This window comes from Oryzias latipes, chromosome 3 (genome assembly GCF_053564925.1).
Source record: "Oryzias latipes strain Hd-rR chromosome 3, Olatipes_Hd-rR_3.1".
Lineage (NCBI taxonomy): Eukaryota > Metazoa > Chordata > Actinopteri > Beloniformes > Adrianichthyidae > Oryzias > Oryzias latipes.
In genome coordinates this window covers 11,223,464-11,248,807 of record NC_136239.1, presented here as the reverse complement: position 1 = coordinate 11,248,807, position 25,344 = coordinate 11,223,464, and the positions used below count along the sequence as shown (strand labels likewise).

The 25,344-nt window shown below is 40.7% G+C and overlaps 1 protein-coding gene and 1 long non-coding RNA gene across 2 annotated transcripts; one reads left to right on the top strand and one right to left on the bottom strand.

Moving 5' to 3' along the window:
* Window positions 1-2,296: 2,296 nt before the first annotated feature.
* LOC144991172 (uncharacterized) lies at window positions 2,297-17,235 on the bottom strand. The gene is made up of 2 exons (XR_013655127.1): window positions 11,106-17,235; window positions 2,297-7,630 (listed from the first exon to the last, which is right to left on the bottom strand). It is a non-coding gene; the product is annotated as an uncharacterized LOC144991172 (long non-coding RNA).
* A 3,677-nt stretch (window positions 17,236-20,912) lies between these two features.
* chst1 (carbohydrate (keratan sulfate Gal-6) sulfotransferase 1) lies at window positions 20,913-25,076 on the top strand. Its single transcript, XM_004066843.5, has 2 exons — window positions 20,913-21,347; window positions 23,286-25,076. Exon 2 carries the CDS (start codon window positions 23,332-23,334, stop codon window positions 24,616-24,618), a length of 1,287 nt encoding a protein of 428 aa, XP_004066891.1. The 5' UTR covers window positions 20,913-21,347; window positions 23,286-23,331; the 3' UTR covers window positions 24,619-25,076.
* The last annotated feature ends 268 nt before the right edge of the window (window positions 25,077-25,344 follow it).

The following is a 25,344-nucleotide window of genomic DNA, read 5'->3' as shown; positions in this document are numbered from 1 at the left end:
TGTGACATAAACTCTGACATACACTGGGTTAGCAAATCTTCACCATTGATTGACCAAACACTTGTGTGGGAAATTTAAAATATTGTTTAAATACAATGACTAAAAATATAAACGCAACGCTTTTGTTATTGTTCCAATTTTTTATGGTATGAACTCAAAGATGTGAAACATTTTCCACATACACAAAATAACCAGTTCTCTGAAATATTGTTCACAAATCTGTCTAAATCCGTGATAGTGAGTACTTCTCCTTTGCCAAGACAATCCATCCCACCTCGCAGGTGTGCCATATCAAGATGCTGATTAGACAGCATGTTTATTGCACAGGTGTGCCTTAGACTGGCCACAAGAAAAAAAAAGCCCTGCTGGTAGAAACGTGTGTCGCAGGCTATGACGCAAATTTTCGTTGACAGAAATGTTGAAATTTATTGTAGTGGCGGTCATGTGCATTTTAGGTCTGTTAGCAGCAGGGGATTGTGGGAAGCGGTCTCGTGATCTAATTAGGGCTCAGCAGGAGCGTTTCTGTTTGCCTACGTTTCTTTTCATATGGCAGTTTTGTTGTTCCACCTTAGTTTATTTTTCCTGTTATGTTGTTTCTTAATGCTACACCATGAGTGTGGAAGGGAGAGAGGTTGATGACGCCTGTGCAATGTTCAATATGGTGTGTGTTCAACGCAAATGGTCTTGTTTGCCAGGAAGGGGACTGCGTTCTAGGCTTCTCTTTCTGCCCCGTCCTCTCTGTGACTGTTTGAAGTCTTTATTTACCGCTAAATCTTTATTCTACACATTCTTACAGCATTGGAAAACGTTAAGATTGATTGTGTCTTGTTTTTCCTTGTACAGAAACCATCTTAAAACAAAAAATATATTTATCTCCCCCATTTATTTACAATTTCAAACATTTTTGAAAATGCTCCAGGGAGCCACTAGGGCAGCGCTAAAGAGCCGCCCGCATGCGGCTCCTGAGCCGCGGGTTGCCGACCCCCGCTCTAGGCCATACAGAAGTTGCACCAGGAGATTAGAAAACATCACATTAAAAACTTTCCTTTCAAATATAAAAAACATATATATATAAAAAAATAACATTTGCTTTTTAATGAAAAACTACTGAAGCCTTATGACCTTTTAGTCAGTCTAGTGCTACAATTTCAGTGTCTGGGTGCTGTCTTGACTGCAGACTTTTTTTTTCCTATTCATTATTTATTCATCAACTTATTGATTTATTTATGTTTCCTGTGGAGTTTAAAAAACAGTTTTAGTGAAGTCTTTCTGGAATACAAATTGTGAGCACAAGATATTTTAAAAGCAAATGAAAATTACGTTTTGTTCCAATTATTACACAGAATTTTGTGGTGGTTTCAGTTTTCTTCACAGGTCAAACTTGTTTCATTACTTTTGTGAGCTTTTTCTTGCTCCTTCCCACAGTCAAACCAACATGTAAGTCTGAAGTGTCCATAGCAATAAGTCTGAACTTTTTCTTTATGTTTACCATCTGTTCAAGCTGTACCCACCTCTCAATGGGGATGGCTTGATTGGGGTCCAGCAGAATGAATTACTTACTCTTATTCAGACTGACAATGAAGAAAAAAAAAAAGAATTGGTCGAAGTGTCTGAAAATTGAAACTTGAGCAAACCCATTTCCTCTTTCTATTATCCTTCCGCTGCCCCTTTACGTTTGAGCCTGTTTTTTTGTCCTTTAAACATCATCAAATGACAATGTTTTGAGACCACATTGTTTATGCATCATATCTCAAATAAGTTTGAATCGATTTAGGTTTAGAGAAACTCTTTCAGCGGCAGAGATTCTTAAAGTAACCCAAAAGTAAATTTGTCCCAGCTTCTTTTCATGCACAAAGGTCAAAATGTCCTTGTTCGTCCTGATGTAGAGATGACTGAAGCAGCGCGTGATGCTGCTGCATCAATGCTGATTGTCCTGCTGATGTGTACGTGAGTATTTGCAGAGGGCAGACTGAGAAACCTCAGCAGCGCATCTGAGGACAGTAGAGAAGTATGTGACAGTAGTCTAATAATTCAAGAAAACAATAAATAAATAAAAACATAGAACTACATGAGACTAAACTGTATAAGACATATTGGACTTTTTCTGATATGCAAATTATATTAGTCATTTGTATAATTTTAATGTTTATTGCCATCAGAGTAAAATGCTAAAAATGCAAAGATTCAGTAAAGTGCAGTGTTGGCCTCCTGTCCGGCCTTCGCAGATTCGGGTGGTTCAGGACGTCCAAAAATGAAATGTGCAGTTGGGAAATGAAAAGACACACAAGAGTCTGCATGAATTTTCAAACCTTTTGCAAAAGGGGAGAGGTGGAAAAACACGACCTGTTAGGCTCTGTGGCTGTCCGCTCTCCCTGTCCTCAAGGCAAAAAGGCTTTTTTTATTATTCAGTAACGGGAAGTTGAAAACATACAAAATACGTCATTAAAATGGTGTGTTTTTGTCTAGTCTGCATTGCAGGTGTCGTGGCTCCATAAACACTCCAGTACAGAAAGAAAACAGAGACCAAAAGTCACCAACAGGCCGACTGGTGACCTCGGCACATATTATCTGTTACTGAGGGCAGGAATCAAGCATATTTCTGCAGTACAATATACATGCATATATAGAATCCATTAAATGCATAATAACAAAAACATAGACAATATAATAGAACCCCTGTAATGCATAATGAAAAGATCATAGAAAACCACACAGAACCCCTGTTCACCTCAACAATACCCCTGTTTGGATCTCCTAAGAGATCCAAAACAATCATGAAATCCCAACCTGGCCCAACTAAACACAGACCTGAAAAGGCATTTCACAAAAACACCACAAAATGTATGACCACACAAATGCTGAAATCACCCAAACAAAGAAAAGTACCACCTGTGGGGGTCCAAGAGGAGAGTCATCGCACCTGAAGGGCACAACTCAATTATCTCATAAATTCCTGAAAAGAGATAGATCATGATGAAGAAGACAGAGAACTGACAGTGCAGCTGCTTGGGTCAGCTGGTTCCATCAGAGATGAGAAGAATAAGGAAAGGAAACAAAGAAGGGGAAGGGAAAGGAAGATCCTTCCAGGAAACCGGTGCCCCAGAGTCTGCAACAAAAAGGACCCGTGGAAGAGAAACTAGAACAGACATGAGGTGTCGAAGAGTTGGAGAAGCCGCCTCTAGAGCAGTGTTTTTCAACCTTTTCTGAGCCACGGCACACTTTAACCTTAAAAAAAATCCCGCGGCACACCAGCATCCAAAAATTTAAAAAAAGAAAAGGAGAAACTCATAGTCTGTATTGATCTACAGCCCCTCCACAATCTCACATGCATTTTTGAGATAATTCTTGCAGAAAAAGCTGGAAAATGCAGCTGTTTTTTTCTAAAAGATTCAATAAAAGTTAAGTTAGAAGATTTAAAAATAGTTTGATGTGTGTTCGTTGGTTTCAAGACGTCTAACGACAGATCTCCTTGTGCCCTGTCACTCTCACAACCCAATGCATCATGGGAGATGTAGTGCATAAAACGGCCGGAGATCGGTTTTCGGAGCTTCATTGTTTTGTTCACTTGTTCCACGGTCTGATACCGGATTCTGTGGAAAGCTACAGCGCAAAAGACGAGCTTTAGCTGGTATTTTTGTTAGAACTGAGCGACTTTACGAGCTAAATCGGGACAAGGAAGTGAAGACTTTAACTACTTCTGATTGGTCAGACTGATGACATGTGATTAAGCCCCTCAAGAATGATTGGTGGAGACAGTCAAAGGGACGGGACTTTTCCCAAATACAGCCGGAGCTGCAGCTGAATCGCGGTACGGTCATTCTTATCAAAATGTCTTTAATAAAATAAAATAAACGCAAAGAAAAAGTATTTTACGATCTTTTATATTCCTAACTCCTCAGTGTTTTATCAGGGCCTGTTTGGATGAACACAGAGCTGAAATCCTGGAGATGGGAAATGTTTTTAGATCAGTTAATGAGGGCAATTTTCCACGGCACACTTGACCATCTCCCACGGCACAGTAGTGTGCCGCGGCACACTGGTTGAAAAACACTGCTCTAGAGGATGGAGCTGCTGCGGATCAAGAGGACGAGAAAGATGACGTATACCAGGATAACCTGGGGTTAGAGGAAGTTGGAAAGTGGTTGACATGTCTGACGGCCCAGACTTATTGTGAAGATGTGTTACCCTTTGCTGTGCCTGTCCACACGACCCTCATAAACCACAAGCACAAATTCAACGTGACCCCGGGTTCTCAAAAGAAAATCAAAACATACACAGATCACAAGATAAACAACACTCCTGTACAGTTACATACAATCAAAACACTCCAAACAGTTCCTGTTAAGAGAAGAGGACCAGTCAGTTCGAATCGATGGTTACGAACGCAAAAACGAATGTTGATCAGTTCGAATTGATGGTTACGAACGAAAGATTCAATTGAGTGGGAGGGAAACTCGACCACTGTCAGGTGGGAGCGAAACTCCACGACCTGGATCCTTTCCTCTCCTGAACTCGACCTTGATTTCGTGGCAAAAGGTGGGAGGGAAACTCAACCACCTGAGCTGCTCCTCTCTCTTTAGTCCCACCACTAGAGCGGCTCCAGCCCTATTCTTGAGGTGGGGGACTTTAGGAGCAAATGATTCCCGTGGCTTGCGACCCGGGGATTTTCTGCCCCTCTGTGGGTTGAGCCTCTGTGGGAAACCGCTGGATCAGGTGCTGCCTGGAGGTCCTGCTGGACCCGTGTCAAAGGGTGCTGTGGTTCATCTGCTGCCGTGCACTGGCTCCACTGAAACCAGGTGCCACCTTGCCCTTGGACCCTCACTGCATGCGACGTTCGCTCCGCAACATGGAAGGGCCCCGTCCAACGTGCTCCTGACCATCTCCGTTTGATGACCTGTATCAGCACCCAGTCAGGACCTGCGTCAGTCTCAGTGGTTACACCTTCTGGTCTCTTCGCCGCCTGTTTGGAGAAAACTGATACAAAACTATGGAGAGCATTTTAATTAACAGGGTGATACATTGTGTTATTTGAGGTTCCCTGAGCATGGAAACTGTGACTGTGGCCCTGTAAAAAGTTCTGTCTGCTACGCATGTGGTTCAAACTCACTCTCTGAATAACTGAGCATCTGATTGACATCAGAGCATATGTTAGTGCGCCAATTCCTTTTAATTTGGTCTGTGCACAGATCTTGCCCAATTTAATTTGAATATTTGATTTATTCTCGCCACCTTTCCTTGTGACTGTGGGTGTGATACAATTTCATGTGAATGTTTCAGTCCTAACAGGGCTCCATCCTTTTGCAGGTTCTGGTTTCTGAAATGGATTCCATTGTTGGACCTGTCATTATGGGAAAATAATGCCGTTGAATGTAATGGTTAATTAGACATTTTATTACTGATTTCCTGTCTCCCTTCTTGGTGGGCCACGCCTCTGGCCACCCAATAAATGCATCCAAGTACACCAAAACAAGACTGTAACCTCTGATGGAGGTCACCATGTCTGTTAAATTAATTATGATTTCTCGCCCTGTCGCTGGTTCCACTGAATACCTCCCTGGTTCTCCTGGTGACACCCCCCTTTTGTAATCTTACCACCCATCGGAGCATGGCTCTGGTTCCCACTCTGTTTCTGAACAGCTTGGTTCCTCTGCTTCAGGTAATCCTGCTCGACAACTCCTGCTCTTTTAGCTGATTGGGGACCTGTTAGTCTTTACTACTGCACATTCTGATCTCAATGCATCCTTGCCATGCCTGAAACAACAACCATCTGTATGCAACTCTTTGCTCCCTCTGACCTGATCTTTTCCTGTTTTTTCCACCTGTTCAGCACACACATGTGGTGTTCCTGTGGTCATGTGGTCTGTGATCCTTTGTGTGTGAATGTGATATTGGGTGCTTCTAAAATGTTGTTCAGAGAGAGAGTGAATTCCTGAAAGTTTACGTAAGCCACTCCTCCATGTGTGGTCAGTATTTGTAATGGGTGTCCCGTGACTATGTGCTAGCGAGGTTTGGTTATGGATGCAGTTGTGATGTCTCTTATCCATGTTTTCTAACATAACACTTGGGTACATAAGTATTACTTCTCCTCCCCCTTTTCTCTGGAACAGAACACTTTTTGCAAGATCTTCTGTTCCAGAAACATCAAGGAAAAATGGTCTATGATAATCTGGTGTTGTCAGCTCAGAGGCCGCAGCCAGGGCATTTTAGTTTAATTAAAGTAGTTTCAGCCTCTGCAACCCAGTGCAGGTCTGTTTTAAGGTTCCTCCTATTGTGCTGTCTGACCATGTCATGGAGTGGATGGGTCAATCCTGTTTAATTGGGAACGTAATGTCTGCTGCATCCAGTCAGACCTAAAAATGACAACATCTTCGACCTTCATGTGCTTAGGATGAGACGCACAGCTTATCTGTGGGACTCGGAAATAATGTTCTAAGAAATCTACTTGTCTGCGGCACACCTACAATTCTTGCGAACCTTAGACCCTGTGGCCGCTATACGGGTAAGAATTACACCTGTGGCGTTTAAACATGCATTCACTGTTTGAGCTGTTAGCAAAATTTCATCCACATACTGGATGTGAGTGACGTTGCCTGGCAGGGGACAGACAGAAGCATCTCCTCCAATACCTGATTGAAAATTCCTAATTGAAAACTCTGGGGTTCGTACACCCAGAGTACAAACCCCTGTTGAAAACGCGTGTAACACATCTACTGGGTGTAGCACGTAAATGAGAATATGTCTACAGTCAGAGTGTAGAGGCAGACCGGGAAAAAGAATTAGTGAGGTCAACGTATGTAACCCAGCAGTGCGAGTGGTCAGTTTGGCCGGGGCTACGTATGGATTAGGATCAGAAACGGTTAGAGCGCTCAAAATGTTATATACAGCATGCAAATTGGTGGGCAATTTACCGACCCATCATCTGTGGTGCCCTGAGCCCACAGATGAGGTGGCTTTTAGTTAATTAAGGCCTTCGCCGAGGGATGGTCAGTCCGCTCATGACCATGACGGCAAAGTACCTGAGCTTGTTCTAGGGTGGCTTTGTCCTCTCCGCAACCACGATGCCAGAAGTTTCTGCTATGGGAGAAAACCAGTCTTGGGCGAAGGCGCGTTTTAACACTCCGCCTAATTATTTAGTCTTATGTTTGGGATGCAATGTAAAGGAAATGTGGGGTACACTTATCAGAAACTACGCCTTGAGAGAGGGTGTGAGCAGAACGTCTGCTACCAACCCCTCAGAGGCTACATAAATATTTAGTCTAGCGATCTGCCATTACTGTCCTACTGTTGGGCCTTGGTACCAGGTTTTCTCACTTCTCTCTAAAAAAAAAATAATGTGAGGGGGTCAGGCGGGGAGGTGTAGGGCTCAAGGCTGGGGATCCAAAGTTTCCACACCAGAAACGCTGACAGAATACCTTCATGCGCTGTGGTTTCCGTATCAAGCAATCCCCAGCACCAGTCTGCCAGTGGCTCCTCCGTTGGACAAACAAGGTACTGCGCCTCATGAGTGAGTTCATCCGCTCGGCAGTGGAGTATAGTTCCATCTGGTAGAGTGACCTGTAACCCATCCAGGCTGCACAGAGTAGTGGCTCCCAGCTTCACCAACAGGTCACAACCCAAAAATCGACTGGCACTGTCGGCGAGTACACAAAGCGGTGGTTCAGTCTGTTTGCTGACCTTAGTGTTCAAGGACTTGGTGTATGGCAGAGTCCTTGTCTCATTGTTCTTGAGGATCCCAGAGGTTCCATGCTTCCTGGGATGCCAGTGTATTGCAGGCATTTGGTGAACAGGCCCATGTCCACACCCTCTCGAGGTTCCGCCCCTAGGTGGTCCACCTCTGGACCCATGCCATCCATAAGGCTGCCAAAGTTGGTATGGACAGCCTCTAGTCCAATAGCAAGGTTCCTCCCAGTAATAGCACAATCCAGCATCCATCAGTTCCCTGAGTGTACCGCCCTGGAAACCTCCGCCTCTCACCCCACCTCTCCCCATCATTGTCCCCTAAATCCTGCGGGGCGAGGGCGGGATTGACAGCCGTCACCACTAAGACTGTTCATAGATGAGTCATAGGTTGTAAAATGAAACCAGGCCGGACCTGGCAGAAATACATCAGACAAATGCAACTACTGAGCTTCCATTGTAAGCCTAAGAAATTGTATTTATATATTTAATTTTTATCTCTTTATTCATGTATTTATTTATGTGCTTTTTGCCTAGCCTCTGCCAGCTGCAACTCAATTAACTGTTTATTGACTTCTTCCAATTTATTGTCTTTCTTTTGACATTAAACGTTTAATCCATAATTGTTTCTCGCTTTCAGGTGCATGCATTTGTTATAGTTTGGCATTGTTAGTTTGAGGGTTTAAATCATATTATTATACCCAATCATAGTCCGAAGAAACATTAGTTGTTTAGTTAACACTGTGCAGACACCATATCCTCTGTTTTTATTGAATGACACCGACATGCACAGACACTCCTGTACACCATTTGCGCTCTGACTGCATCTCCCTGGGAAACTCAAGGCTGCAGACCTGCAGCTGTGATGAGAGGCTGAATCTCTTGGATGTGTGTCCAAACAGTATCTCTGATTATAATTTTCGAAAGCCCCGTCAGTGGACAGAATGAATGTAAGCATTGTCTGTCCAAACCTCTATTGTATTTTATCTATTTATTTTCAGTCTTTCTCTAACTATTTGTGTGTCTGGAAAAGCTGGGCGTGAACTAACAGCATTTCTATGCAGTGTGATTCCAGAAAACGTTTCCTTACAAATATCGATCTACAGAAATGATATCACCTGTTGTATAATTAAAGATTTAGGAGCCCCTAATACTGCAACTTTCCGTTCATCCAAAATAGTTGTGTTGTGTTTTTTATTTTATTTATATTTAGAATGTATGTGTGTGCTGTATGTCCATCATCCTGTTCGATAAGCAGTTCCCAGACGAACCTGCTTTGTCACAGCTCCCTGTCCTAGGTGTATCTCATCTTCCTGTTTTTTCTGACACCCCGCAGAGGGAAGACATTGCCTTTCTTCACTACTCTGTCCTGTCAGACGTCTTCAGATCCTCCTTGCTGCGTTTCTTTTGTCTCTGCATACGCTGGTTCCCCAATGACCTCTGACCTCATGCTGTCCCCAGAGCCCCTGCTTCTCTTTATCTACCTTTAGCCATGTCACCAACACAACTCCAATTAAACAAAAATGCAAGTCACACACCCAACTACAAATGTTTTTTAAAACACAGACAAAGCAAAGAATTATACAGTCCATAACTTTTAACACAATCAAAACCTTTACCAAAAGCACAAAAAACAAAACACAACACTTAGGTATAACCCTTAAACAAAATAAACCATTTTAATGAAATGAGTCTGTTAGTGTGTAACTAGTATTAACCTTCATGTCCTATCCTTTTTTTTTTTTCAGTTTTTTTTTTTTGTTTTTTCACACACACACCCCCGGACTTCGTCCGCGCGCCCGATCCACCAGCAGACCCACGCGGGAACGTGCAGCTGCACCTACCTCTCTGTGCAAAACCTCAATCCTCCGCTCCCTTACAAAATAATATTTAAAAATATTCCTATTCTAATCGAGAATTTCTCAACAACATCAGGCTACAGAGGAGAGTTTTTTTTTTTTTTTCTAACAATTTATAATAAAAGTTGTCACAGTTGGTTTAGACATCAGCTGCTCCTCCTTTCCCAGCAGAATTTCCTCACTGTCTGTTTCTTCCCGGTCTTTTTATTTTTTACTCTACTTTCATGTTGCGTGACCCTGATTGAGGTTTTATCTAACAGATTTTCTGGAATGTTCTGGAAGTCCAAATGGAATTTCTAAAGACCAGTAAAAGAACACCTCATCATATGTTCTGTACTCTGCCACCACACCGCCAGCCGAGACCACCAATTTTAATCCTTCTAAAAATGCACCCTCACAATCCTCTCTGGCCCATCCGGGCCCCAACCATCATCATGAGTTTCCCTGTCAAATTCTCCTCTCATCTTATCTACCATCGTTATACTGCGACAAGTGTAAAAAGCCAATTTAAGGGCTTACTATTCATCTTTTTGGTGATTTCGTGTTTATTAATACTATATCTTAAATGCAAATATAATACAAGATTTTTTTTCTATCATTAAACTACAATAGGTACCTGTTTATTAATATTAAATCCTAATCCAGAGGTTCGTGCTCCTACTCCAACAGACCCCTTCCTTGTGTTGACACCGTCAGGTTTCCAGCAGAGCTGCTGCTTCAGAGCACAGACATGGCTTCCACACACACATACGCAGCCGTGCACTCCATTCACACCAAAACCACATAGCAGAACAAACAACACTGCAGAACATATACTAGCCTATATGCGTTTATTTACAACACCATGGTATTTTTGTCGCTCAGTCCTACTGGCGATTTTGGTCCCTCACCAATCTTTAGTATCTTGGGACTGTCCAATTTGTTTTTTCGCTCAGTCCTACTGCGCGATTTTGGTCCCTCACCAATCTTTAGTATCTTGGGACTGTCCAATTTGTTTTTTCGCTCAGTCCTACTGCGCGATTTTGGTCCCTCACCAATCTTTAGTATCTTGGGACTGTCCAATATGTCTTTTCGCTCAGTCCTACTGGCGATTTTGGTCTCTCACCAATCTTTAGTATCTTGAGACTGTCCAATATGTCTTTTCGCTCAGTCCTACTGGTGATTTTGGTCTCTCACCAATCTTTAGTATCTTGAGACTGTCCAATTCTGTACTTCGGGGGTCCTCAACTTCCCGGGACAACAAACCCAGCTACCAGCCTCCCGTCGGAGGTCTGTCGGAGGTACCAAGCTCAAGGACTGAATTCGGGGGTCCTAACCTCCCCAGGAATCGTTCGAACCCAGTTAACCAGCCTCCCGTCAGAGAACTGTCGGAGTTACCACACTCTAGGACACTTAATCACTTTTTCCTTTATTTCTTTTATTCTGTAAACTTTATTTTCACTTTTCTTAAATACTCTAATTTTCCCAAATGCACAATTCTACAATTTACTGAGTTACTCACTTTGAGGACATCAGACACTTGATTTGGCTACGCCCAATGCAGAATTTCATTAACAGGTTTCTGCTTACCTTCATAGGGTGCACCCGTGTCGTCAGTCCACTCGTGAGAAACCCTTCATCCAGGCCAAATTCCTCAGGAAAAACCGTCCTCAACCACCCCGTCCGTGCCTCCAAATTGTTGGCCTCCTGTCCGGCCTTCGCAGATTCGGGTGGTTCAGGACGTCCAAAAATGAAATGTGCAGTTGGGAAATGAAAAGACACACAAGAGTCTGCATGAATTTTCAAACCTTTTGCAAAAGGGGAGAGGTGGAAAAACACGACCTGTTAGGCTCTGTGGCTGTCCGCTCTCCCTGTCCTCAAGGCAAAAAGGCTTTTTTTATTATTCAGTAACGGGAAGTTGAAAACATACAAAATACGTCATTAGAATGGTGTGTTTTTGTCTAGTCTGCATTGCAGGTGTCGTGGCTCCATAAACACTCCAGTACAGAAAGAAAACAGAGACCAAAAGTCACCAACAGGCCGACTGGTGACCTCGGCACATATTATCTGTTACTGAGGGCAGGAATCAAGCATATTTCTGCAGTACAATATACATGCATATATAGAATCCATTAAATGCATAATAACAAAAACATAGACAATATAATAGAACCCCTGTAATGCATAATGAAAAGATCATAGAAAACCACACAGAACCTCTGTTCACCTCAACAGCAGTAAAGTAGCATTTGGGAATGTAATGCAAAATCGCATAATGACTTTGACACTGGTAAAATAAACATAATAAATGCACTCCACACAATATTAACTGTAACACAACAAACAGCTAAGCTTACGACTGTGGAACAAATGAATGGCATTTTGATATACTGTTAAAAGCTGGGGAAAAAAAATGTCAGTGTCATTAACATCCCATTTGTGTGAGGAGCGTAACGTAGGGTTTGTTACATTACGAATTACCATAACAAAAGAATGCTTTGTACACATGAACTGATGTTAAAACTGAAAGACAGCACACTTGCGCTAGCTGTTTATTGACGTTATGCTAATGGATAATAACATTTTCAATAGTTCTGCAACAGCAAAACATCATTAACTGATTGACATCATCTTTACTTTACAACACTGGGCACCAGAAAGTTTTGGACATTTTGAATGTCAACAATAAGGCAACTACAATTAGTAGTGTTGTGCAGATTCATAAATGTAGGCTTATTCTTTTTTATTAAGACCTAATAGTGACAAGCAAGTTTTAAGAATTGCAGAGGCCACACTTTTTTTTTCTATCAGCGTAACCGTCGCAACAAAAACGGCGAGCAATGTCGGAGCAATCCAGCCTTACAGCTTTGAGCCAGGCGCCAGCTCAGACGAGGAAAACAAAGACATACATGGATTAAGTCGTCTGCAAGTGGCTGTATAGGAATGAAGTGGAGCAGGGAGCTGGTGGCCCACCGATTGCAGTACCAATGTCACCACTACAAGCTTTTTCAAACTGTATTCTTTTGTCTGTACCTGATTCCGAAACATTAGAATAAAGAAATACTCAGAATTTTATTGTCTGTATTGTATTCACTACTTAAAAATGACAATCATATGATCTCAAATGTAACTTTTTTGTTGTTTTCATTTCTCCTCAAAAACATGTTTTTTATTTTGTTTGGGTGTCAGATTTTGCAGTAATATTCAATAATAGGCTAAAAATTGCAGTTCATTGAGAAAACCTCAATTATACATCGATTTTTATTGTGAAAATATGTTTATTGTCGGTCAGAATTTTATGTCACAGAGTCTTTCATTTATCGGAACAGAGCTGGAACAAGATTTGCAAGACATTCACTGCTTCAATATTTCGCACAAAGAATATCACAGACTGCTGATGGGCATGGTAGCCACACAATAACAGGTGTTTTCCAAACATGCAATTCAGGAGCTTTTTCATGTGACTACAAATATCCGTTATTACTGAAGTTTTCTGTGATTTCTTAATGATCATGTGGTCAAAAGACAGAAAAGAAAAAAAATCAAGGAAAACAGAAAATGAAAGCCACATTTAAAAAGTGGAAAATGTGGCAGGTGAACTTATACAAAATCCTGTCATATGATCTATAAAACTAAAAAACATCTATAAAACTTTGGTTATAAAAGCTTTAGGACCATAGAAATATAGAAAATTAACAAACAACTCTGGCCTTTCTTGCTGCACTTGAGGGGGTTGGGAGAGCTGTGAGGACGGCACATTCTTTCTTGAAAGCCTGAAAAGGTAGACGTCAATGTCATGCTAATTCAGGGGCCCTGTTAAAGCCAGGAGATGTGTGTGACCTTTTTGAAGGCTGACGTTTAGAGGCTGTACAGTGGAAACTGTGAGGATTCTGCTCTTGGATTTGATTTTGTCAGTTGAATTTCTTGATTTTAATCTTGTTCTGTTTTGAGTTGTCACTCCCTTGTTGCTGCTGTCACAAAACAGGCAAACAGCTGGGTACAATTGCAGCAGATTTATTAGCACAGCTAAAAGTCCACAAAACTAAATCAGGGTCAGGCAGGCAGAAGTCAACAACAAGCATGGGAGCATAAGAGAAACAACGAGAATAGTCAGGATTCAGACGAGGATGGATGGAGATGGACAAAGTCATGTGTGTGGCATCCAGAAATTGTGTGTTGGGGTTGCTGGGAGATTCAGAACTCCGGAGACGGTTCCCACCGGTGACCAGAGGGGGGGGGGGGCAGACTTCTGATGGGCCCCTTGGTTTTGTCATATTTATTTATTAAATGTTTAGGATTATGCCAAGCCTGGTCTCCTGCATATTGGATCCTACACCATCAGTTCCTGACATAAAACGTAGGTTTGCAGCTCTGTGTAGATGGTAAAAAAATTAAATAAATATCATCTTGACAGCCTTTTAAATTGACACAAGTATAGCCAAATGAAATACAGCAACATATCCCCAAATTGATTTTCTCCTACACCCCGAATGCAAACAGCTGAAGAGTAACGATAGTCAAAAGAATGTAAACACTGAAGCAAAAGCTCCGGTTTAAAAGGGTTTATTCTTTTACAAATACTGCGTGTTGAGTATGAACAAAATCTACATTGACAAACAACTATTGAAAGGAAGACAGTAAAGCAGTTGATTCCTGCAACATGTCATCAACAACAAAACCTTAAAGTGTCTAAATGGGGTTACAGCAGTTTTGTGTTTGTGTGTTAACAACAACAAATTGTGTGATTTCAATAATAATTTCCCCTTTAATTTATGTGACTACCTAAAATGAGTAAATTTAACTCCATTGTGCAGAAAATTCTATGCAGTTTTTTTTTTTTAGGTTTTGAAGTGTCTGCGAGTACGTTGCAGACTACCCAAATCATTGTTTGTTGTTTGTTTTCTTTTTTTCTTTCAAGTTTATGAAGTTGTGGCTCCGTACACTTTGATGGACACATACATGAAGTCGGTCTAATTAAACAGATTTTTGGCCGAAACAGACAGAAGACAGAATGAGTGGGTTTTCACAGCACAAATCTCTTCATGAGGGAAAAATGTGCTGTTTGAATTTCAAGCAGTCTCAAGCAAATAAAGCTGTAACTACTGCTGCTGGAGATGTTAAATATTTCCAGTCACTAACACATTCGCTGGTGCTTTTCTTGTTGTCTTGAATGCTAAAACAGAATTTGAAATATTTGCTTTAAAAAGACAAAAACGACAAGGTCAAACTATATCTGCAGCTTAAGCCAAAATAACGAAGCAAAAAAAAAAACAGCCATAGGAAGAATGTGTCTGTGATCAAACCTAAAAGCTTTTATTTCTACTTTTTTAATCTAAAAAAAAAAAAAAGTCATTCATGGAAAAAAACAAAAACAAGTCAGATTTATTTCACCATTCATCCATCAGTATTTAACTGGTAATTCTTTGTATCTCAACATTCCTCTTTTAATGACCCTTACACCAACAAATACACAAACATCTGGACAGAGCATCCTTCTGGTGTTTAAGTAATTCATATTCACAAAAAACACATTAAATACATTACATTTCAGATGTGTGTAGCATAAATTAAATTTTAACATTCAGTAAAAAAAAAAAAAGTTTTTTAATTTTTTAAATTTATTTAAAAACTAATGATTGACTTTTTGCATGAAAAACTGATATTTAATGGATTATTAAAATATTCACACAAGCATGCTCAGTCAGGTGTGTTTTCCAAACCACATCTCAGAAGTTCTACCTTGCTGCAGTGAGAGATGAGGATCTCAGTGGGATTTCTGGCATCTCTTGTTTCTAGTAATCCTCTGCAGATCAGCTTTATATTCAGTTGTAGCCCCTCTGAGCAGTTCCTTTACGTGAGTGTTGGTCAGAACGGATTGATGCCTTGATTTCACATGTTCCAAGGTAATAAACAGGAACTGGCAGACATATTTTAAGCAGTTATATATTCAGTTAACACACAGCAAGCCACACAACCAATGCTGTAGATTCAATAATTTTCTATTTAAGACAAAGCTTTTGCTTTGTAGCAGCACTTAGGTTGCACAAATACGTGTTAACTGTATGTGAATGAAGCATTATGCAAGATTATTTATTTCAATTTGCTTAGTATACTATCAGAATTCATTTATGGAATAATACATTTTCAACAGTTCAATTTAGTAAAAGGTAAGGCAAAAAACTTGTTTTATTCATCAAAATTACAGATGACCCGAGTTTGTCCACCAAAAACTCATGGCCGTAAAAATAAATGTAGACATAAATGTTGCCAAAAAAAATGAAGTTAAAAAAATGTATTCTATGGGTGTCAAGACAAGTTCAAAGCGCCTAAAAAACAATGACAACATAATGCCGATACGCCTGCACATTTAACACATCTTCTTAGTTGGTGTCCTTTTTGCTTGTTCCCTCCTGGTCGATGACACACGTTTAGACTGTCGTTTCCCAACAACAAATGCTACAAAGTTCATCAATTTTTGTAACCACACTGTCTTACAAATTAACCCTTATGCTATACTATGACCCCACCCTTAGATTGAAGTGTTATCCCTACCATTAAAAACGTGGATAAAGGTGGAAAGATTTCATGTAATCCATGGACACCAGTGAAGATCACAAATCATTGAAGAAAAAAGGTTCAGCGCACTGTAATGGGTCTAGATGACCCAACTCCCAATGGTATAGTGCCTAGGATAGCACAAGGGTTAAATGTGTTTTTTTGTGTACGTAACGTTTATATTACACTGGGACTGTGGAATAGAACAGACTCAACAAGTCTGTAATAAGATGGTGAATCTGGAATGTTGGGAACAGCAAATCTTTAAATGTAGCACGAGTTTGCAGCAACTACCCTGTTTATTTCATCAAAAGAATTAAACAGTCAGTGTTATTGGCCTTCAAACTACTATAATAACCTCATAGGAATAATTATTTCTTTGCTGGAGAACAGACTTTGATTTAAAGCATCGATGCAGCTCAGTTAAAAACAAAATATTTTGCATTGTTTTTAATAGATGTCAAATTATATATGAAATACACAAGTTCTTTGTGATATGCTCTCCTAATAATTCAAAAAAGATCCGGATGATCCTTTAAAGCCTCGTTTACACAGATTCTCAATTTAAAATAAAATATGCCAAGGACCCAAATCTGGCAGAAGAGGAAAGAATGAAGAACAAAAAGACAACCTCCCCCCTGCTCCATCTCTGCTACACAAATTATTTAGCTTGGCATGTTATGAATCTATCACAAATCCTTTTATAGCATACTCAAGAAGAATAGCCCTGTGTGATAATGTACTTGAAAGGCTATCGCACCACAGCAGATGCCCAGTTTCGGTGTGGGAGAGCGTCCCCTGACAAGGCTTCCAGAAGCAGGGTTCATTGACATGAATGCTCTGGGGACAAGCATGGAATCTGAGCTGTATAGCTGCTGCTCTGCTGCCCTCCCTGTGGCATAGCTATAAGCACATCCAGAGCCCCTTTCATCTGTGGAGCTGAGACAATGGCAGAGAAGCTTCATGGTTTCCAGCTAAGCACAAACGTCTCCTTAAACATCTGCAAATGGGGATACAATCAAAGACTTTCTGCTGCAAATGACTGCGCTTGAACGTGCATATGATCTCTGTAAGCGAACAGCCTGTGCAATTGAGTAACCATCAAGGGGGCAGTAGGCAACATTAAAAGAAAACATGTACATGCTTAAATGTAGCTTTAGTAGTGTTTTTACAGTTTTAGCCCACTAAAATATGAACGCTTTCTTAGCAATAGTATGTGATTGAGCTTTTTGTGGGTTGCATTTTTGTCATAAGCTACAAACACACCAGGCATTTGACGCCCATGATGTTTACACTAGTCAGTGTAGCTACATAGATGCTCAACCTATGAATTAAGGAATGAAAAGCTATGAACATTTTAACATGCAAAAATAGTATTAAAGACATTGTGTGCATTACTTCCCCAAGGCAATAGAAAATATACATTATTTTATTGATTTAGTCTTTGTTGAACAGTTAAAGGGTTAAACCAAACAACATAAATTGTCACCTAAATCCAAGAAACACCTCTGGTTAAATGTATTTGTCTGGAGGCAAATTGAGAGGTAACAAAAAGATTTCTAGGACTCTATAGAAATAGATCAGTTGCTAATAGGTTCCCTACTGACAGACAATTAAGAAACAGAAAATGAGACAAAACCCTAATTGTTTAAATTTCTATTGGTTGTTTTGCAGGGAGAAAAGTAAGGAAGAAAATTGATCCAAAGAAGGACAACCTCAGGATCACCTTAAGAAGGTGCAAAAATACAAAGTGAAATTGACTTTAGGCCCCCACTATGTAATATAAACATGAGAGATAAAAAAAAAATGGTTAAAAAACTCAACTAAATTATCAGTGGCCTTCTTTGGGTTTATTCTACTGGTTATTTTTTTAAATTATTATTTTCATTTAATAAGACTTATCAAGCTTTTTCAGAAAGCATTGACAGATTCAACTGTACTATAAATACATAGTCATGTAAGGGAAAACACATAGAAATGTAAATATCAAAATAAAAGCAGGCTAGACAAAAACTAAATGTGTTCTTCCTAATAATAGTCAAAAAAGATGAACTTTGTGTCCTTTAAAAGAGGAACTTTTATCTCCAGTTTCACAATCATTTTATTTCCTTCATCTCAGTCAGTCTCATCGAGAGGAATGTTATTTCAGTGTCAAGCATTTTAAAGGAATTATTGGACATTTCAGCACTTCTTAAACCTTGAAAACACAACAATCCATTTCTAGCTTTAAAAAGCACCCTGCTATTAAGAGACCTTAAAAAGAAAAATCTAAAGTTTTTTCTTCACTAAGAAAAACTCAACTGTTTACCCCTCAGCTCCTGACAGCTTCTCAGCACTTTCATTTCCATGTTCCTCACGTGACCGCTGTCAAGGAAAGCAAAGGCATCCTTAGCAAGAAAAATGCTCTCTTAATCATTACAGAAATATTTACCCTTACTTATGCAATGTTTTTTTTATTGGTGCTGGAAATGAGTCTGTGCCTCTTAAGTATCTTATAAATTATGAATTAACCAAATAATTTATTCTGAGATTTTGCTCTTATTGTGTCTTTACACTGCAGACTGTATTTGTATCTGCCAGAGGATGTGGGTACGTGGGAGTCCAGGGTGTTGAGTTCTAATCTGAGTAGACATTACATGTTTATTTAAACTCAGTGGTAGCAGCATTTACATCAACCTACGTTTAAACTGCATCTTTGTTTGCCCGCATTAAAACATTATTTAAAGACCCACTCCAATGAAAATTGTGTTTTTGGTGTTTATAACATTTTCTTTTGGCCTTTTTTTATGATGGAGGACATAAATGAGAAAATTAAGGGCACACTTGCATTTGTTATGTATTTCTTTATACGATATGTTGTGAATCAGGGGCAGAAAAAAAACTAACAAACAGAAAAAGGTCAACCTTCCCTCTTAACCGATGCTTTGTTTGACTTCTCAATGTTTAGAACAATTTGTGTTTAAAATAGTCTGCTTTTTAATCTAGAAAATATAGCAGTATTAAAGTACTTATAATTATTTTTTTCTCTCCAAGTGACCATGGTATAAGTGGCATAATGACCTTCAAGATGTGCATAATCAGAACTGAATGTACAACTGTCCATTGCAAAAATGAGATTAACAGGCCTATATCCTGCTTTTTGTAAGACTTTCAGAGTAAACTATATCCTTATATGGCAAATGGCAAAATGGCATTTGGCGTATACTTATATAGCGCTTTTCTACCTTCTTCGAAGGCCCAGAGCTCTTTACAGTCACAGTCCCATTCACCCATTTACACACACATTCATACACTGGTGGTGGCTCAGCTGCAGAACACTGGTGCCAACCTTCCACCAGAGGCAAGGTGGGGTTTAGTGTCTTGCCCAAGGACACTTCGACACATGGCGGGAATCAAATCAGCAATCTTCCGATCCGAGGTGGACTGCCCTACCCTTGCCAATGGCCGCCCCAATATGATAATATATTACCTTTGGTACGCTAAAGATTTTTTTTTAAATCAAATATTAATTTTTGCAGCAAATTTTCCTACCAGGAAGTAAGACGACTCAATCTCTGAGGCTCCGCCTTTCTCTCCTTGTGGGTGCCGCCCATTTTATGGCATTAACCTAAAACCGGTGTAGGCAGTGTGTCTGTGTTTCACCTACGAAAACAAACAACATTTGATCTTTTGTTGGTTGTGCATTTGTGCATATAAAAGAGAAGCATTTAGCTACTAACTCTGAAAGTGGGTGTGTGTGTCAGCTTGGGAGCGGTGCTGGCAGCACAGACTCTTCCTGGAAGGGGCTGTTTCTCGCTTATCTACGTTACAATGTGAGAGCCAACTCGTTTTCATGGATTGGGAGCAGGTGGTGCTCAAACCACAGGTTTTTGAAAAATGCTGAGAATCTTTATTCACCATCCTTTTTCTGTAACCCCCCTTTTCCACCCTTTCTGTTGTTGCCTTACCCCTCACCACCTCTTTAACATCCACCTCTCTTCTTCCCTATTATTCTTTTCCTTCCGATCAAAAAAAAAATAACGGATACAAACATAATCAATATAAATAAAGTTTAGCCTAAATAAAAAAAGGGGTTTATACTAATATACGCTTTGTGTCGGAAGATCCATAACCCTATTGTAAAAGTAAAATAAGTCTCTCATCTGTTTTCTCAGCTGTTAGACTGAACACGTTAAAAAGAAAAGAAAGAAATGTGTGGTGTAGATCAAAATACCACTCTGGGGTTGATTTTAGTGAGGAATGAACATTATGATTCACCAAAAAGATGATTTTACATGATATAGGCCCTTAAAAAACGCATTAAGCTGCTTGTAATTAATTTATTACAATTAATCAGTAATTTGACGTCTCTAAGAATGCGGCACGAATGTTGTAAAATTGTAGAATTCTGAAGTAGACTTGCTCGTGGTTCTTTTGACTCACTTGTTTTGTTGAACAGTTTTTCCCCCCCATTCTCTTTGTTCAGACACTTTGATTCTTCATGTTCATTGTGAGCCCATCCACTCCCACATCAATAAGTGGGTTGCACATAAACACGTATTGACACGGGGAAAGGGTTTATGGCAGGAATCATAGAAGCGGTGTTCACTTGCATGGTTCCCACTTAGGAGGGAAACTGTCCTCCTGACGAATGGATGCTGGTCTGACCTGCTGGAGGATTGGCTGGACTATGAGTTAAGGAAATCCTTCAATGCAAATCAAATATTTGCACAATCAGGGAACATGGGGTGGAATCACAGTGACCCATGCTGGATAAGTGATGGTCTGATACGCGTGTGTGGATGTGGGGGGAGAGGAAAGTGAAAATGACTGTTTGAGAGTGTGCGCGTGCGTGGGGGAGGGGAGAGAGAGAGAGAGAGAGAGAGAGAGAGAGAGGCAGGTGGAAGGGGGAGGGCCGGGGGGTGGTCCAGACAGTCGGTCCTTGTGTCGCTGTACCTCACACGCTCAGCCTGTGAAGAGGAGCCGCTTTCCGCGCGCAGTCTCCCCGCCTGGCTGGTAAACAACAACGCTGCTGCTGCTGCTGCTGCTGCCGCTCCTCCGGCGTCGCTCCTCCGGCGTCGCTCCATCACTCCGGCTCCTCCCGCTGAACTTCAACGATGCCAGATGGAAAACTGGAACCGTGCTGGACGCATTCGTTCCCTACTAACTGAGGAAGCGTCTGAGGACTAAACGGGGAAGCAGCAGCAGCGGTCTGTGCTGCATCAGAAACAAACCAACGAGCTGCAGAAGCCTGAAATCCCTCTGTGACATTGTCTGGTTTCATTCTGGGGTTTCGAAGTGAGTATTTGTGCGTCTGCGACAGGGTGGGATGCGATCATTTGTGCGCTTTTTTGGAAGGATGCGTTCATCTGAACAGCTTCATCCAAACGTCTTCTAATAAAGTAAAATAGGCCTTGGAACACAATGACAAATTAGACTTATTCTATAGTGTATCCAAAATTATTACTGTTTCCATTTTGATTTTAACCTAGGTAAAAAAAATGCATTAAATGTCATTTTAAACACTGGGTTTTCATTTTTAAAAATAGGTTTTGCCAAGTTTGTATCCAATCTTTTGGCTTATTCTCATTTCCTTATTTTATTTTGTTTCTTTCCTCATTTAGTTTTTGCAATGGCCAAATCTATTGTTAAATGTATATTTAAGTCTCTTTACATTGTTCTGTAAATATGCATTTAAAGCAACACTTCCCCTTGACATGACTTTGGCAGTGGAGCTTAAAATTATTTTATTTGCCTATTGAATATACCCGTTTTTTTCCTTAATGATCAAATGTACAGTTACCCAGGCTAATGAGGTCTCTTAGTTAAATATAGAAATGTCAAAACAAATGGGTGAACAGTTCAGTTGTGTAATGTAGAGTAATTAGCTGTTCTTTCCAAAAAAAAAGGTTGGTTTGCATTTTGAACTGCATGGTCAAGACTGGTATTCTCTGAAATTCTCATATCTGGGCTGTTTTACAGAAACTTTTCTTACTGTAATTAAATAGTGCATGTTCTGCACTTATCTTGGCTCTGAGTGCTGTACATGTTTTGGCAGGCTGTGTCAGCTGATTGGAAAAAGCCCAAAACAGAGGCTCAGAATCTTTTTTTTTTCTCTTTTTTAATTTCCTGAATTTAGACCTGCAGTGCTGGCAGGAGACACACACGATTACGGCTTTTCTTCTTTCCTTGTTTAGCATATGCTTGATCGTTGAATTAATTCCAACAGAAGTGCTAACATCAAAATATGGTAGTCTGGCCCTTGCATAAATAAAATATCGGGCGCACTAAACCACAGGAGGACTCACCCTCAGTGTGGAATGAATCAATGTACAAGCTCTTTTCCAATTCATTTCTTTGTTCATGCATTCATCTTCTTCCATTTATCCCTTTCGGGGTCACGGGGCTGCCGGAGCCTATCCCCGCCACTTATGGGCGAAGGCAGGCTCTGGACAGGTCGCCAGTCTATCACATCATTTTTTTGTTTCTGTTCATAATTGATGGAGCTTGAATGCTTTTAATTTATATTTTTCAATTTTACTTAAAGAAAGACTCCAATAAAAAAAAAAAAACATGTTTTTAACAAGTTCATGTGGCATTTTTTCTCATGCTGGAGGACATACAAAGACAATTAAGCTCAAAATTGCATTTTCTTAGTATTTCTTTTTTCATTGTGAATCAGGAGCAGACGAAAAAATGCTGTTTGAAAAAAAAACGTGTTGCTCCGCTGCATTCTGATGCATCCACTTATAGACGACTAGATCCATGAAAGTCTTTGTTTTCCTCGCCGGAGCGGTTATCTGGCTCAAAGCTGTATGGCTGGATAGCTCCAATATTGCTCGCCAATTTTGTTACACGTTAGGCTGGGGCTGTAAACTAGTGGGAGAAAGTTTAAACAGGTGGATGATTGGATGGGCTTACTTCCACACCAGCAGTTCCCCACCCACAAAATAGAGGGGTACTTCGAATGAACTCCTGCCGCTCTGCTCAAACTAGGTGCTGGAAAACGACACAGGTTTTTTGAATTTGGCTAAAAGTGGCATTGTCATAATTAAAAGAACCACTGTGAACAATTTAAAAATAGATTAAAGGATGATCTGAGTCGGTCTTAAAATGGGACAGCACATAATTAAGTTGTTCCATGGGAAGTCAAATAATGACTGGGTTTCTAGACACTTATTTTGCAGACACTAAAACATTACCAGATTAAAGACCAATGCCTCTTTTTTTTCCCAGGGAGGACCTGGAAAAGACGCATGTGTCTAGATGAAGTGGTTCAGCCATGCAATGTTCCTGGAAGTCAGTGATTCTGCTGGCCTTAGCCTCCATCGCCATCCAGTACACAGCCATTCGGACGCTCACCTCCAAGCCTTTCCAGCTCTGCCAACTGCCCAGCCCCCAGAACTGCGGTGTTGGGGCCCAGGAGACAGACCCATCCTTTGAGCGAGGAACAGCTGGAGGGGGGGGCTGCGATGACTACTCCTACTTTTCAGTAAACTCCACTCGTAAACTGCACATACTAGTCTTAGCCACTACAAGAAGTGGATCATCCTTTGTTGGCCAGCTACTGAATCAGCACCAGGATATATTCTACCTGTTCGAACCCCTTTATCATGTTTATGCCACATTGGTCCCACGACAGTCATACACTCGCAATCCAGCAGAGCGGCGTGTGACTTTAGGTGCCAGTCGAGACCTTCTACGCAGCCTATATGGCTGCGACCTGTATTTCTTGGAAAACTACATCAAGCCCACTCCTTCAAACCACACCACAGACAAGCTGTTCCGTCGCGGGGCCAGCCGGGCGCTGTGTCAGCAACCTGTGTGCGATGCCTTTGGTCCTGGTGATCTAAACGTGGAGGAAGGAGATTGTGTGAAGAAATGTGCAACTCTTAACATGACCCTAGCGACTGAAGCATGCCAAGAGAAGCGGCACGTTGCCATCAAAGTTGTTCGGGTACCAGAGATTGGGGATCTCAGAGCTCTGGTTGAAGATCCTCGACTGAATATTAAAATAATTCAGCTAGTCAGAGACCCTCGTGGCATCCTGTCATCACGGATTGAGACATTCAGGGACCCATATCGTCTATGGCGCATTTGGAGGGCCACAGGGAGAAGGCCTTACAATCTAGACCTGAATCAGCTCACAGTTATTTGTGAAGACTTTTCCAACTCTGTTTCCACTGGCTTGAGCCATCCCCATTGGCTTAAAGGGAAATACATGGTGGTTCGATACGAGGATTTGGCTCGAAATCCACTTCTCAAGACACAGGAGATGTATGACTTCCTGGGATTATCTATGGATAAAAATGTGAAACACTGGATACGTACAAACACTCAAGGCAGCAATGAGCCTTCAGCTAAACACAAGTTTGGAACCGTGAGGGACTCAGCAGCTAACGCAGAAAGTTGGCGTTTGAAACTATCTTATGACATTGTAGATTTCACGCAAACAGTTTGTCAGAAAGTACTTAATCAATTGGGTTATAAGGCTGTGAAATCAGTCGAGGAACTGAAAAACATGTCCTTCTCGCTGGTACAGGATAAAGCCTTTGTACCGTTTTTGTAACAAAGATAGTTCTCTGATGACTATTTTTGATATATTTATAACTGTTGCCTTATGAAGTCCTTGGTTCATTTCATTTCCATGATTTTGTTTGTCGAAGATTTGCACTAAAGATTTAGAATGCATCACAGAAAGCAGGGGTGAGTCCCTTTTGGAAACCATAACCGCACATTATAATGAAAAGAAGAAATGATATCATCCATCTGTTGACAAATGACACTATTGTTTTGTTCCCGATGAGTAGATTCAATTCCAAGCAGTTTGATCATTAATCTTCTGTATGCAAAACAGTGTCTCTGCAAAGTTTAAAATATGTCCCCTTAAAAACAGGACTCAGAAGGGATTCCAAAAAACAGGGTTTTATTTTGTTTTTTGTTTTTCCCTTTTAGATCTGTGATGGCAAATTTGAACTGTACAAGATCTTTTGTGCAATAAATGGTGAATGTCGCAGTCAACCTTTACCACTATGGCATTTTTATCCACGTAGGAAGAGGAGAGGTACTTCTGACAGATGCCATGCTTGCAAAGGATAATTGCAGACAATTAATGGGCTCTCAAGTGAAAGGGACAGAATCCCATTGGAGGTCACGAGCATTTCATCAGAGGATTTGCAACCATCTGTGATAGACGAACAGTAAAGAAAGGTAAAACTCAAATCTCTCCAATCGAACACGCAGGTTTGTCAAGATGGATACAAATAATGAATTGTTAAAAAATGGTAATTGAATT

Bases quoted from the DNA above. Each gene is read 5' to 3' on its own strand.
- chst1 (XM_004066843.5), top strand. From the start codon at position 23,332: ATGCAATGTTCCTGGAAGTCAGTGATTCTGCTGGCCTTAGCCTCCATC.